This window comes from Delphinapterus leucas, chromosome 11, assembly GCF_059928025.1.
Source record: "Delphinapterus leucas isolate spDelLeu-1000000601 "Yukka" chromosome 11, BTC_Dleu_Yukka2, whole genome shotgun sequence".
NCBI lineage: Eukaryota > Metazoa > Chordata > Mammalia > Artiodactyla > Monodontidae > Delphinapterus > Delphinapterus leucas.
In genome coordinates this window covers 93,584,713-93,599,109 of record NC_143139.1, presented here as the reverse complement: position 1 = coordinate 93,599,109, position 14,397 = coordinate 93,584,713, and the positions used below count along the sequence as shown (strand labels likewise).

The window sequence follows — 14,397 nt, the reverse complement described above, 5'->3', positions numbered from 1 at the left end:
ACCCAGCACCGTGCCTGGCTCAGTTAGGAGCCTGGATGATGTCTGAACATTGACGCAGGCATCACCGCCATCCTGTCCTCACCTCTTCTCCCCTTCCTCCTCCCCGAGTGGATGCTGATAGAGGGAGTGCACTTTGGCAGTTAAGAGCTCAGCTTCTGGGTTTAGGCAAACTCTGACTCCGCCATTCACTGCCTATTTAATATGTCCAAGCCTCACTTTCCACATCTGTAAAATGGGAATGATGGGGAGGGAACACTCAGCCCAGAGTTTGGCACAAAATAGGCATTTAATAAATAATGTCTGTAAATGTTTATGACGGTCGTGATTCACTCTCAGACTTTTTTTTTTTTCGGCCTTGCCGCCCCGGCAGTGCGAACGCCAAGTCCTAAACACTGGACTGCCAGGGAATTCCCTCAGGTGTGATTTAAGGGCTGTAAGCTTATCTTAAGTGGCAAGTGGGTCACCACCGCTCTCTTCCAGATAGATGCGACATCTACATCTCTTCCACTCTTGCTCAATCCTGCACCTGTGGGCGCCTTCCTGGGCTTTGGGGGTGTGGCCGGGAGTCCAGGCATCAGAGTTACGTGTGTACAGCGCCTGGCAATTTGCGGGGGCTCAGGAGGCATTAGCCCCTGCTCCAGCCACCAACACTCTGTCACTTCTCTTCCTATCCCCAGCCTCAGTCTCCCCACAGACAGTTGCTTCACAGCCACCCCATGAGGTACCAAGGCAGAGTTCAAAGTGTGTCCACTCCCACCATCTCTGACACTGTCCTTAGAATATACCCAGAGGCTCCCCTCCCCAGGACAATGCCAGGATCTGGAAGGCCTAGAGGAAGCTGTCGGGGAAGTCCCCACATTCCACAGCCCAGACACCATCACAGCCCAAGTCCAGATTAGCTCCATAGGGGAGATGACCCTTCCTGGAGGCTGTCGCCCTTACCTGCCCCAGAGGGCTGGTGACAGGACTAGTCCTGGGAATTCAGATCTGGCCCTGGTCTGCCACCAAGTGGCTGTGTGGCCTTAGGACCCCTGACAGGCGTAGGGAGGAAGACCGCTGAGAGCACAATTGCGGGAGAATCGCCCCACTCTCACTAGAGGCACAAAAGTCTTCATCTAGATCCCCAAAGGGGTCCCCACCCACCTCAGGAGGGTGGGCATAGCCAGGCCAGGTCCTTCTGTGAAGGACTGTTAGCGCCTCCCTTTCCAGGCCCGTTTCCACTGGTGGAAGGGACAGATGCTCCCTTGGTCGGGGCAAGGGGAGGGGGTAAGTGCATGTCTAAATGAAGATGCTCAGAACGGCCCCTCCCTCACCGCTGTCCAGTCCCCAGGAAGGCTCACACCCCACCGACCCAGCAAGACCAGAGCTACCCACTCGCACCCCTCCCTGCCCCAGAGCACCCCCAAACTGGCCACTCAAGCACACACTGCAGACTTTGTAGCTGTTTTTATTATTAATATTATCTTCTCCTTTAAGCATCCCTTTAAGGGTGAAATGAAATCCAACCATTTACAGAGAAAATGATTTCAGAATGTACATATTGATTTTCCCTTACAAAAAAAATAATACTATTATTATTATTGGTGTCCTTAAATTACACATTTCCCAGGACCCTGCCCGCTGCTTGGGCAAGTCCTGCCTCCCCACCCTGTCACCTTTGTCCCCAAAACTCTTCCACGCCTGCCCATGGGAACCAACATGATCCGAGGTGTGCTGGGCCTCCTTGAGTCTGGAGGCCATAGGGCGGGTGGTTCCCAGAGAAAGCAAGCTGGCTATGGCGCCAGGGCCAGCAGTGCACTGGCGCTCACATTCACAGTTTGGTTTCCCTTTATACTGGGGGAGTGGCCCAGGGCTCCCCTGCCCCCGAAATTCCCAGTGTCTGACATGCCTATAAGTGAAACTCTTCAACCCCACGCCTTGGCCCCCACAGCCTGCTGGAAGCCGTGCGCTCCGCTCCGTGGCCAGGCCTCCACTTGGCGGTGGCCGTGAATGCGCCCGGCCCTCCTGGGTCTGAGAGGGAAGGTGGGGCCTGGCAGGTCTGAGCTCCTCCCCTCTGCCTTCCCCTGCCCCTGAGCTGGTGAACTGGAGGCCAGGGACCCCTGACAGCCCGGACAGGGGCATCCCTTCAGCAGTAGAGTGTGCCAGGGGCGTAGGGCGAGGAAGCTGTCAGGGAGGGGGGCCCTGGGCTGGGGCTCAGGCACGAGTCAGAAGCCCCTAGGGACTGCCCGCCCGGCGGGGAGCAGAGGTGGCTGGAGGTGAGGCCAGGTCACCCTGGCCTGGGTGACCCAGAGTCACAGGGACACCCTGACCTCTTGAGCCCCTTAGCTGCAAGAGGGGCCAGAGAGAAGGGGGCTGCTCTACCTCCAAGGGAAGGGTTCCCTCGGGACACCCCCTCAATGGGAGGGACAGTGGGGGCAACAGAGACCCCCATACCTGCTTCACACCCACCCGCCCGAGGCTGCTCTGCGGCCAGCTCCCCGAGCCACACCCACGGTGGGCGCCTCCCCAGGCAGAGCTATGGCAAAGGAGACGCCCTCCTCTCCCGACCCATCAGGAAACCCCCAATAAGACACCCCAAGAAAATCCCGGCTGGAGGCTGGAGGGGCTGGGATGGAGGGAAGGGGCCGGGGGGTTGTGGTGGGCTCTCAGCCCTACAGCACTCTGGTCGGGAGGATTCTCATTCCTTGGACTGAAAGACAGACAGACAGACAGACGGACCCAACATCCCCTTTAGCCTGGCTTTCCGGGCTCCCCAGCTTGCTTTCTGCCTCAGTTATTTTGGGAAGTTGCAGGAGGTGTGGCCCCAGGCTCCAGGTCTCGGGAAGGGTGGCCTGGGCCCTGCTTCCACATCCACACACAAGCATATATGTACAGGGGCGCACCAACACAGTCACGTACAAGTATACAGCAAGCATGCACCCATGCCCATAAATACACACACACACACACACACACACACACACGCACACGCACAAACACGTACAGTTCCACAGGCAGGCTCTGCGACCCGGCATCACTGGGTAAACATCTGAGGGGGCCTCGGGGAGGAGGCGTCTCTCCCAGCCCACAGCGGCAGGCTCTCACTGCACCCTGGCCCTGGGCTGGCAGTGAGGGGGGCAGGGGCAGGTTTCAGGAGCTCTGTACATGCGAGCAGGATCTACAACTACAACAGTCATTTCTACCCTCTCCCCTCCTCCCCTTGTGCCAGAGATGATCCTGTACCCATATCCATCCTCTCCTCCTCCTTCCTTTAATAAATGAACAGGGCAGCCCAGCTGAAGACTACTTTTCCCGCTTCCCTTGCAGCTACTTGTGGCCATGTGACTAAGTCCTGGCCAGTGAGATGCCATCGGAAGTGACTGTGCCACCTCTGGCTCATGCTCTTAACAGGAAGGGTGTGCCCTTCCATGCCTTTTTCTGGTTCCCTCAGACACGGATGCACATGTGATGGTGGGAGCTCGAGCAACCACTCTACCCAGAATTGGAAAGTGGGATGAAGGAAAACAGAGCTGCCCTACCAGATCCAGACAACCTCCCTCTGGAGAGTTAAGTTAGAAACAAGCTTCTGTCTGCTTTAAGCCACTGTATTTGGGGGTCTCTTAATCACAGCAGCTTAGAATCTACTCTAACAATACACCCCCTCCCCCACGAGGCAACTAAGGAATGAGATGCCATACAACTGGCCTTAATGTCCCTCTTGGGCCCAGGGCAACCTCATGGCCCCTTCCTGGCCCCTAGCCAGCCCCAAGGAGGGGCACATGGGTGACTCCACCTGAGATGGTGGAGAGCTGGGGCTGTGGGTTCCAGTGGGAAGGGGTGATGGGGGAGGAGGAGGCTCCTCCCCCAGGGCTGACTTACTAGGCTGGCTGACAGTCACATCCCACCCTGAGAACTGGACTCCTGGTCTTGCAAGGACTGGGTGGGCAGCCCACAAGACAGCGATGTCAAAAGTAAGAAGGAATGTCAAGGCCAGGTTTGGAACCAAAAGGAAGACTTCCCAGGCTTCCCAGGCCCCACATCTGTGTCAGGTCCGGAGGGGCTGGGGGCACAGGGCCATCCGTGCAGTGTGTCCTGTGAGGCAGCGGGGTGGAGGTCCCTGCTCCCTCTGGCCCAGCACTCCTGAGGACACTACAAAGCATCCATCGGGGCTTCCTTCCAGCTGCCACTTTCATCCCCTCCGACCTTGGTGTCCCTTCTTCCTCCTGGGCCCAAATGCATCTATTTACAGAGCCCTGGGATCTCCCGGCATCCCCCTTTCCCACTGCAGGTCCAAAGCCCCAGGAGGCCGAATGGTGGGCTTCTCCCCAGAGGGGACCATAGCTCCCACTTGGCTGCCCTAGAGAGTTCCTGCAGGCTCCCTTCCCCACCCTCCCCTGCTCCCCAGTAACCACCGTGCACTCTCCGTTGGCACCTCCTGGCTGCAGCACTCTTGGAGGGGTGAAAGGGCCTGCTCTCCTCTCCTGACTAGGAAGGATGTTTTCTGAGCTCACAGGCCTGACCCTGGATTCACAGGGGCTTGAGTAGGAAAGACTCCCCCACCTATCCACTCCTGGTTCTCTTAAGAGCCACCCAGACGGCGGAAGGAGACAGGAAGGTAACAGGGGGGCAGCCGCCCACCCCCCACCCTGGCCACCGGCCCTATAAGATCATGCAGCCTTAGCCTTCAACCACGTCCAATTTGCTCCTGGCGGGCGGCCTTCCCTCCGGACGCTTGCTCCGCCGCCCACCGTCTGCTGTGCTCTTGGGCTCCTGATAGGGGTTGTCCAGCAGGTAGCGGAACTGGTGGTAGTTCTTGAGCAGGTACTTAGGGGCATACATGTGTTCGCTGGGGTCGGCCGGCGGGTACTCCTGCTGCGTGCCGTCGAACCAGCCCCCTGTGCGGATCAAGCTCCGGATGTAATTGAGGTCCCGCTTGTCCTCGTAGTCACCCCAGCGGGGGAAGTCGCCGTTCTGGGCGGACACCAGCTTGAAGTAGATGCCCTCGGGTGTGAAGCACCAGGAACAGTGCCAGCCGGCGAAGTGCAGGGGGCTGCCAAGTGACCACTGCACCAGGATGTGGCCCGTGCGGTTCTCGTACTGGCGGAAGTTGGGCATGGTGTAGTACTGGCGGCGGCGCAGACGGATGCCGTCCAGCCCGTACACCGTCTGCAGCATGTCCACCGTGCAGCCCGACACCACCTCTAGGGTGCCCGGCTGCTTCCAGAAGAAGCCGTACAGTGACTTGCGCATGTGGAAGGCGAAGGGCTCCGTCCAGCCGTCGTAGAGCTTGAGGAAGAGCACGCCGTCGCGAGCGGGGATCTCGTCGGCGTCGTCGATGATGAAGACGTCATCGGGCCGCAGGTTGCGCAGCCGCGACACGCCATCCTGCGTCAGGAAGGTGCGCAGGTAGTCGTCGGCGATCCAGCCGTCCTGCCGCCCGCCCGGCGGGAAGTGGTCCAGGAAGACGTAGAGCACCTTGTGCCGGATGTACTCGAAGGTGCCGTTGGTCAGCATCTCGCGGAACTTGAGCGGCCGCGGCTCCCCGTAGGCCGTGAAGTTGGACTCGCACACCACGAAGGCGTCCACCACGTCGCCCAGCTCGTGGAAGCGCACGTCCAGCAGGTCGAACTCATGGTTGATGTTGATGGCGTTGATGACCCTCCGCGGCACCTCGCGGGGCACCAGGCGCTCCTTGGTGGGCAGGTTGGAGTACTGCACCACGGTGGGCACGCCGCAGCTCGGCCCGTGCCAGCCCGGGAGGCACACGCACTCCACCCACTTGCGCCGCGCGCCGCGCCCCCCCGGCCGCTCCCGGGCGCTCAGCAGCTGCCGGCCCGGGCCCCGCGCCGACGCGCCTTCGCCCGCCTCTGCCTTCTCCTCTGGCCGCCCTGATGGCGGCTTCTCCAGCGTCTTGGTACCTGGCTTGAAGCAGACGCCCCCGGCTTTGGTGCGGAGGAAGTACTCGGTGGTGTCCTCGGGCAGCACGAAGTCCATCCGGTGGATTTCCTCCGTGGCCTTGCTTGGCGACAGCGGCTGGAGCAGGGGCGAGTGGGAATAGAGCGGGGTACGCAGCAGGTCGGGGCTGCCCGGCTCGGGGCTGGCCTGGGGCGTGACCGGGGCATTGTTCCAGAAGAAGCTGGACACCAGGTTAGGGCTGAGGGAGGCCAGTTCTCGGGGGAAGGTGACATAGGACAGGGTCTTAAAGAAGTGCAGGAAGGAGATGAGGCACAGACCGGCCATACAGAACATGAGAAAGAGCTTGTAGCGTCTCATCTTCATCCTGCAGGAAACAGGGAGACAGCAGATGGGTCAGGGGTCTGCAGACCCGGGCAAGGGGAGCCTGAGGCTCTTCTCCTAAGGGAGGGAACGGGGAGGGCTTTGTTGCCACCGTGTTTGTGCATGTCCTGACCAGCGCCTGGTGACCCTGCAGGAAGTCACCTCCAGGCGACTCCTCTAGAAGTCAAGCCTGTGAGTCCAACTCACTGCACCAAGGACCCCTGGAAGCCCCAGCATCAAGGAAACCCCACCAGGCTCAGGACCCCTCCACTCCCACAACCTCTCCCCTCCAAGACCACCAGGTCACCACACATACCCCTGGCAACCTGCCCGCCCCACCCTGACTGTACCAGCTGCATTGTTAGGCTTTGCTCCAGGAACAAGATGCATCCTGGGAAAAGCGCAACCCTGCAGTGCAGAACCTGCCCCAGGGGGCTTCCAGGCCCCAAGGGAGGGGGAGAGTGGGTCGCAGGCTGCGGAGGTGGGGTCCCTTCCCTGCACCACCCACGGTGCTTTCTCGTTCTATCTGTCCATCTCTCTGTCTCTTTATCTATATTTTCTGTGGCTATATTTACAAACCTTTTTCACTGAAAAAATTCCCAGGTCTCAAGGGAACACTTCTAATTCTAACATATTTAAAGAACAAAATTAAGAAAAAGTTCCCCTTCATTACCCCATGCCAGGCAGTAGATTGATATCCAGCCATAAACAGTTCATGTGTTTGAGGTGTATCACCGGTCTTACGTGCAATTTTTCTGTTCTCAGTTTTTTATAATTATTATCATACTTGGTTGGGATGACCTACAGAGTCACAGGAGGGGCTGGGACAGAAAGCGGCCTTTGGCACCTGGTGTTTTCATGTCCCCTTCCATAGATCCCTGTGTAGGGGACGCTGTCCCTTCCCTTAAAATGTTCCTTTCTGTGGCTTCCCCTTAACATCTCTGGTTCTTCCTCTGGGTCATTTGGGTGCCTTCCTGCCATACCCTCCCCTCCATATCCTAACCTAAGCAAGGGTCCTCACCATTCTGAACCTCAGTTTCTACATCTGTGAAATGGGCACAGAGTTCCTGCTGTGCAGCAGGTGCTCGATAAGCTTTCACTTCTTTCAAAGCTCGAGGCTGGAAGACTCCAACATAAATTTTCTCTAAGCTACATGGTCATAAGTCACAAAATCATGAAATGTTGGACCCAGGACAAAACTTTAAGGACCACCTGCACCAACCCTTTCATTCTGTGGAGGAGGCCCGCCTTCCCCGGCCTCACCTTGGTGAGGAGTCCTGAGTATGCTAGTGAGAAGCAGTCGAGTCGCCGATCCCGCTGGCCAGGGCGGTACTTGTGCTCTCAGGACCCAGATGTCCCCCCTCCTCCAGTTTAAATGCTGACGCCCTGGAGCCTGCCATCGGGGGGCCGGCACAGCTGACTATAGGAGGCAGGACAATCGGGGGTGAGGGCCTGACCTCTGCTAAATGTCAGCTGCCCCAGGAGCAGAGGGGGGACAGGTCTCCACTGGGAGGCAGGAGGGAGGGCTGCTCCTTGGCAATGTTTTGAAGTGTGTCTTCCAGGTTCCTCTCCCCACCATGGGTTCCTGCCCTGCTCTGGCAAAGCGAGACCAGGCAGGCCAGGCCAGCAGGGCGAGTGGAGAGGCAAAGGGCTGAGGCCCAACAGAGGCAGGCGGATAGGAGGTCTTGCTGGGGTAGGGACTAGGTACAAGGCGACACTGCAGAAGCCTCCAGAGTGACCCACCCGAGGGCTTGTAGGACCTGGCAAGGCAGCCCTGATCCTTCTGGCGGATTATTTGTCCCCACTTGGGGCGTGTCTCTGTGGGGCACCCCAATCCCAGCCCTTGCTGGACTGAACTGGCCGTGAGCTGTGAAGGGCAAGGCCGGGGCTGCCGCTCAGACTAAATTCCCTGGCAGCAGTGAACAAAGGCCTTAGGAAGGTCAGTGAAACTCAGGGAGGCAAGTGAACGCCCTGCTTAGAGCAAAGGGGCCCCTACAGCCCTGCTGAGGTCACACTGACCCAGCTGCCCCTTGGCTCCCTGGTCAGGTTGGCTTTCAGGATCTAGTTACACCTGGCCAGCTGTGCGCTTCAGAGGACAGACTCACCAGTGCTTGGGATCCCCCTCTTAATCACTGGGGTCTTCAGGGTGAGGCCGTTTGACATAGGCCCCAGCCTGGCTTGCTGCCAATAATCATGGAACCGAGTGTGTCTCCCTCATCGCTCAGGCTGCTAGGAGGCTCACAGACACACGGTGGTTGGCCCAGAGCAAGTCAGTGCGTCACAGGCCAAGTTTTCCAGGACACCTTCACACACAGCTGCCTGTGTTTTTTAAACTTACTCTTCTTGGCCCGATCCCTTTTTATCTTATCTTCAAGTATTTTGATAAGTGCTTCAGATACATTTTTTAGACTGAATGGCATATTAATAGGAAACCAAATAAATAAATAAGCATTGGCACCCGGGGTCTCATGTAAGTCTCACCACCCCTGGGAGACTGAGGACTGTGAACGCCCCATTTTTACAGGTGGGGAAATTGAGACTCAGAAAGATGATGAGACTTTCCCCAAAAAACCTTAAGAAGGTGACTGAACAGGACCTGAACATAAGTTCTGTTCCTGAGCCAGCCTCTCCCTCCTGACCGCTGAGACCATAGCCCTCCCTGGAGCAGCTGGCCTGGCTGTGGGCTAAAGCCATGGAACCAAATTTGGCCCCAGCTCCAGCATTTCTCCCTCTGTTGTAAAGCTTCATCCAGAACCATCAGGTGTAACGAGATTGCTGACCCTTACAGGCCAGCTACTGTCCTGAGCACATTACACGCAGTCCTCACTGGACCCCCCCAACACGCAGCAGGTACCCTTGTCCTCTCCATTATACAGACGAGGAGACCGAGGCCAGAGAGATGGTATAACTTGTTCAGTGACACACAATTAGTAAGGGTCAGACTCAATTCTGTGGGGTCAATAATGGGATTTCATCCAGTGGTAAAGCTGTCCTGGGTCCCTTCCATCTGCCAAGATCAACCCCAGTGGGGTGATAAGGGTCCCACGGACAGTCCACCAGTGACCAGGGAACACAACCCAGTGGATGGAACAGCCACAATTGCATTTGACCCACACGACCCCCCGTGGGGTGTCACCCAACCTGTCTCCTCCATTCACTCAGCGACTACTTACTGAGAGCCCACTGGGTGCCAGGCGCTGTGCTGGCCCTGGGAGCACAGGGGACGCGGGTGACAAGAACCCCCGCCCCGTGGAGCGGGCACAGGCGTGCGCAGGGCAAGGGACCGCTGCCAATCATATGGTATGTTACAAAGAGTCGTGCTCTGGAGAAAACTGAAACAGGGTAAAGGACAGGAGGGGGCAGGTTCAGTGGTCATCAGGTGGCCAGGGAGGGCCTCACTGAGAAGAGTGAGGCCAGAAGACGAGGGTGCAGGGGCAGCAGGCTCCGGGCAACAGGACAGCCAGCGCCCAGGAGAGCGTCTGCCGCCCACGAGCGAGGAAACACACGGAGGGCAGAGCGGAGGGAGGTGGACAGGCTGGATCACACGGGGCCCGGGGCCGCGGCCAGAAGTGCGGCTTTCACGGGAGGATTCAGCGCGGAGCCTCCAGCCTGAACAGCCTCACTTGGGCTGCTTGGCCGACAGCAGACTGTTGCCTCGAGGGCAGAGCAGGGGGAGTGGTGAGGACCCTGCACTGCCTGGGCAAGAGGCGGGGCCGCAGGAAGCGGTTAGATTCTGCTGGATTGCCGATGACCTGGATGTGAAGTGCGAGCGAGGAGTCGCATTCGGTGCATCCAGGACCTGCAGGATGGACCAGCTTTTGACTGGGGCGGAGGCCACCCCTCAACAGCCACCATGGAGATGGGCAATGGGGGAGCTGGGGCTGGAGGCAGCTCTCTCTGCAGGGTCCTCTCCCTAAGCACTGCCCTGCCCACTTCAAATGAGACACCAAATCGGAGAGACCAATCCACAGTCCCACCCCTGCCCCTTTCCCAGCGCTCACCATGCTCAGCCCATCTCCGCGGATGTCTGTCTCCCCAGCTGGACACGAGCCCCCGAGGCAGGGGCCTCCAGAGCCGCCTCCACGCGCACAGCCACTCGCGCGCGCACAGACTCTAGAATCAGACTGCCCAGCTCCAGTCCCGACCCTGCCATTTCCTATCTGTGTGGCCTGGAGCAGGTGAGTAACATTCCTCCTTTGGCTCATCTAGAAAATGAGGGTCGAATAATAATCCATGCAGAGAGCCTAGCACATAGTAAGAGCCCAATAAGCTTCAGCTCTTCTTATCATTAGTGGTATTCTCCCGCCTGGAAGAAGAGTAGAGAGGGACTTCAGGCGGGGGGGCGCAGCTGGTGCAAAGGCTCGGAGCCAAGCCCCTGGCAGGGCCTGGGCCCTGGCAGGTGCTGCCTTGTTTAAGAGCAGCAAGGAGCAGAGTGGGAGCCCAAGTGGAGCCCGGACAGAACCTGAGCCTGACGGGGGGTGGGCTGGGAAACGAGTGACCCGCGTCCTGGGGCTCCAAGGAAAGGAGGGAAGAACTGTGAGGCTCTCTGGGAGCCTCCCTAGAAGAGCCCACACGCACATACACACGCTCCGTGAGTTGCTCCCAGCCCCAGGGGCCTGGGTTTCCGGCGTGAAGGGGATGGGGGACGGGCCAGGTGCTTCCTGGTAGCTAGATAATCGTGGATGCGGGAGGCTGATCCAGACCCAGGATAGTGGCAGGACCAGCCCACCCCGGGCCTCCTCTTTCTGTACTGACTTGCAGCCGTGCCCGTGCCCAGAAGGTTCTAGCTGGGCAGATTTTCTTCCTTCCCTCCCGCTTCCCACTTCTCCCTTCTCCTTGTGGCCTCTTTCCTTGGGCTCTGCTTGATACGATTATGAGGTGAGACGGAGCAGATGAGCCTCACCCCACGACCCAGTCACTACCTTGGGGTCTGGGCTCAGGCTGAATCCAGTGGGGGCTCCTGGCCAGAGAGAAGACAGGTGCTCCCTGGAGGCCACAGGCTGTGACTTCGGGGCTAGCCAGGTGGGCAGCAGCCTCCCGGGTACAGACGCACCCTGACAGCTGTCACCGGGTGACAGGAATCTCCTGTGGAGCTCTCCGTGGTCCTGAGCTCACATGCGCTGACCAGGGTCCTAGCTCGGCCCTGGGATGCCTTTGGCCAGCGTCACCCTGGCCCCTGCCAGCCTCCCCTGTGGTTCAGCAGCTTCTGTCCTGATGGCCACTTCCCCTGTCTGCCACCCTCTGGGCCCCTTCCCCACCTGCCTTACAACACCCTGGTGACAGCTGTGATCCCTGGGTCCTCAGCTCTGGGAGATCCGCAGGGCACTCAACTCCTCCAACTGGGAGAACGGGCCAGCAGGGAACAGGTCCGACACCTAGTAGGTGCTCAGGGTGCTCCTGGAATATCCATGGGGGAATCCTGGAGGTCGCACAGCCCACCCTCAGTCTCCACTCCTGGCAGGAATTGGCCCATCTACAACCCCCAACCTAAAAGTACCTTCAGATGGACCCTCACCACCACCCATCTGCTTCAAAGGGCATCTTGACTCTGAGCTGAAGGCTGACTTCCACCCAGTCCCAGTTCTGCCCCATGTTACCAAAGGGCTCTGCCAGTTCCGTGTGCCAGGCCTTGCTCCTGGCCAGCTCTGTTAAAGGACTGGGCCAACTGGGGGGCTGCTTACTACTGACTGGCCCCCACCACCCTGCAGGGCATTCTCAGTGACTCATCTGGCTTTCAGAACCAAGGCCAGAATTGGGAAATCTGGAGCCCCATGGAGGGTCCAGACTCCTCTCCCAAGGTTTGAAGGACCCTGGAAAAAGAATATTGCCCAAACGTTCACCCTAGGCCAGTGTCCCTGCCAAGTGCCCATCTGGCCTCTGCTTGTCCAATCCTTAGTACCGCCCATCCCAGGACATTTGTGCTGCTAGAAATCGTTCTTCCTATTGGCCTAAATCAGCCTCCCTGGAACTTCCGCTACCACTTCTGGGTTCTTCCTTGGAGTTAAGCAGAAGCAATCAGCGTCTCAGGGATCAGAAGACGGCCACCACCACCTGACTCTGAAACTAAATAAAGGTCTTTCCAACGTGAGGTTCCATAATCCCACACGGAGAAGACAGGCAGAGGAGGTGGCTACAGGATATGATAGATTCCAGAGTTCTGGCAAGATGGGAGAAACAGCTGACGCTGTGTTTATTCCTTCGTCTCTCCTTGTTTTATTCATTCCCTTGGTTCATATCCATCAGGCAGGCTCCACAAAAAACAAGCCTACACCAGCACATCATCCAGGCTGCTAGCGGACATTTACCAAGAACCTGCCGTGAGCCAGGCACTGCCGATGCAAGGGCTGGAGAGAAATCAGGGGCACATTCATGGGGCCAACCCTGAAGGATGGCATATGTGTGTCTCCATTCTGCAGATGAGGAAATGGAGGCTTCAAGAAGCTAAGCTGGGGCTTCCCTGGTGGCGCAGTTTTTGAGAATCCGCCTGCCAATGCAGGGGACATGGGTTTGAGTCCTGGTCCGGGAAGATCCCATATGCCGTGGAGCAACTAAGCCCGTGTGCCACAACTACTGAGCCTGCACTCTAGAGCCCGCGAGCCATGACTACTGAAGACCGTGCACCTAGAGCCCGTGCTCCGCAACAAGAGAAGCCACCGGAATGAGAAGCCCACGTGCCGCAACGAAGAGTAGCCCCCGCTCGCCGCAACTAGAGAAAAGCCCGCACGCAGCAACGGAGACCCAACACAGCCATAAATAAATTAAATAAATAAATAAATAGAAGGCTAAGCTACTTGCTCAGCCAGCCAGGGCTTGTGGGAATGAAGCAGATGGAAACTGAGACTCCCCAAGCATCCTGCACCTGCCAACAGGTAGACCTGGAGCCCAGTGGGGCTGCAGATTTGGGAGTCTTGTCCCAGGCTAAGCATGAATGTCTTGGCCAAGGGAGGGTCTGGTGTATCATGACCCTCAGTCCCCAGGAATTCTGCTCCCCTGGCACTCCCTGGAGAGAGGGAATCGGCTCAAGGGGCCAGCCCCTGCCAAGAACTCCCTCTGCCCAGGTGACCAGAATGTGCTGGCAAAACCTATTTACCATGGGCTGGGGGTGGGGGCAGCTGCTGCTCTTCCCATCCACAGATAAGGACACCAAGGCCGAGAGAGGCGAGGCAGAGCCACACTGGGAGCCAGTTCTTGGACTAGCCGGACGGGGCACCCAGGCCACTTCCCTGGGCACAATGGTCTGGGCCCCACTCTCTCTGCTGGCTCGGCTCCAGGGTGGGAGCCTGGCTGAAGGCTCAGTCCCATGCCCATGCTGAAGCCCACCCCCTCCCTGCTACCCCACAGCAAGCCCCTGTGCACCCTGGCCCTCTCTCTCCTTCCTCCAAACCCCTCCCCACTCCGCCTGACCCCAGCCCCTTCAGGTGCCTGAGGACTTTCCCACAGAGTGGCTAGCACGTGCCTGGGAAAGTTAGTCTCCAAGGCTGGGACCTGCCCTCGGCTCCCTGGGGCTTCCTCCCCTCTTCCCACCGGTCACTGGCCCACCCAGGACATCAGCCTCTGGTCCCCAAAAGCCCATGGGCGGTGAAGATATGGAACATTTCCACCATCCCAGAATGTCCTGTTGGACAGCACTGGAGGCTAAACAGATGAGTCTTCCTCAGGCACCAGCCAGTGGGGCGTTTGTGTTCAGAAGCCTGCAGTGGCTCCCACCGTCCAGAACCGAAGTTCACAGCTGTTGTGACCCCGGTCTTGAAAGCTGCCTCCGCCTTACCTTATTCACGTTAACTCGATGGTCACCACTAGTACGTGCTTAAACCTGTGCCAGCTGTCAGCTGGGGGTTTTACTTATACTTGACCCTCACAACCATCTTGGGAGGTAGGAATCATTGTCCCCATTTTACAGATGAGGAAACTGAGACTCAGAGGGTAAATCAACTTGTAGAGCATTCCTCCGCTCATCTGTGCAACCCCAGTGCTCTCCAGGGTCTGAGACCCACACAGCCTCCACTTTTAAAGGGGGCAGGGGGAGGTGACACTGGCCTGAGCCCCAGGCCACTGAAGGCTCTGAGTGGAGCGACCCCAACAGCCTGTGCCTCAGGGTGATCAATCTGTTTGCTTCCAGAGCTGTCCAACAGCACGGTCTGC

The 14,397-nt window shown here is 58.3% G+C and overlaps 1 protein-coding gene across 3 annotated transcripts in view; it reads right to left on the bottom strand.

The window, feature by feature from the left end:
* Positions 1–1,414: 1,414 nt before the first annotated feature.
* Positions 1,415–14,397, bottom strand: part of MGAT3 (beta-1,4-mannosyl-glycoprotein 4-beta-N-acetylglucosaminyltransferase) — a 30,035-nt gene continuing 17,052 nt past the window's right edge. The window contains exons 2-3 of one of the 3 annotated variants that reach the window (XM_089921349.1): positions 7,519–7,675; positions 1,415–6,259 (exon numbers count right to left, since the gene is read on the bottom strand). In XM_089921349.1, coding sequence (XP_089777475.1) covers positions 4,657–6,258 — 1,602 coding nt within the window. In that variant the 5' untranslated portion in view covers position 6,259; positions 7,519–7,675 and the 3' untranslated portion in view covers positions 1,415–4,656. The other 2 variants (XM_089921348.1, XM_022596866.3) reach the window with 2 other exon arrangements.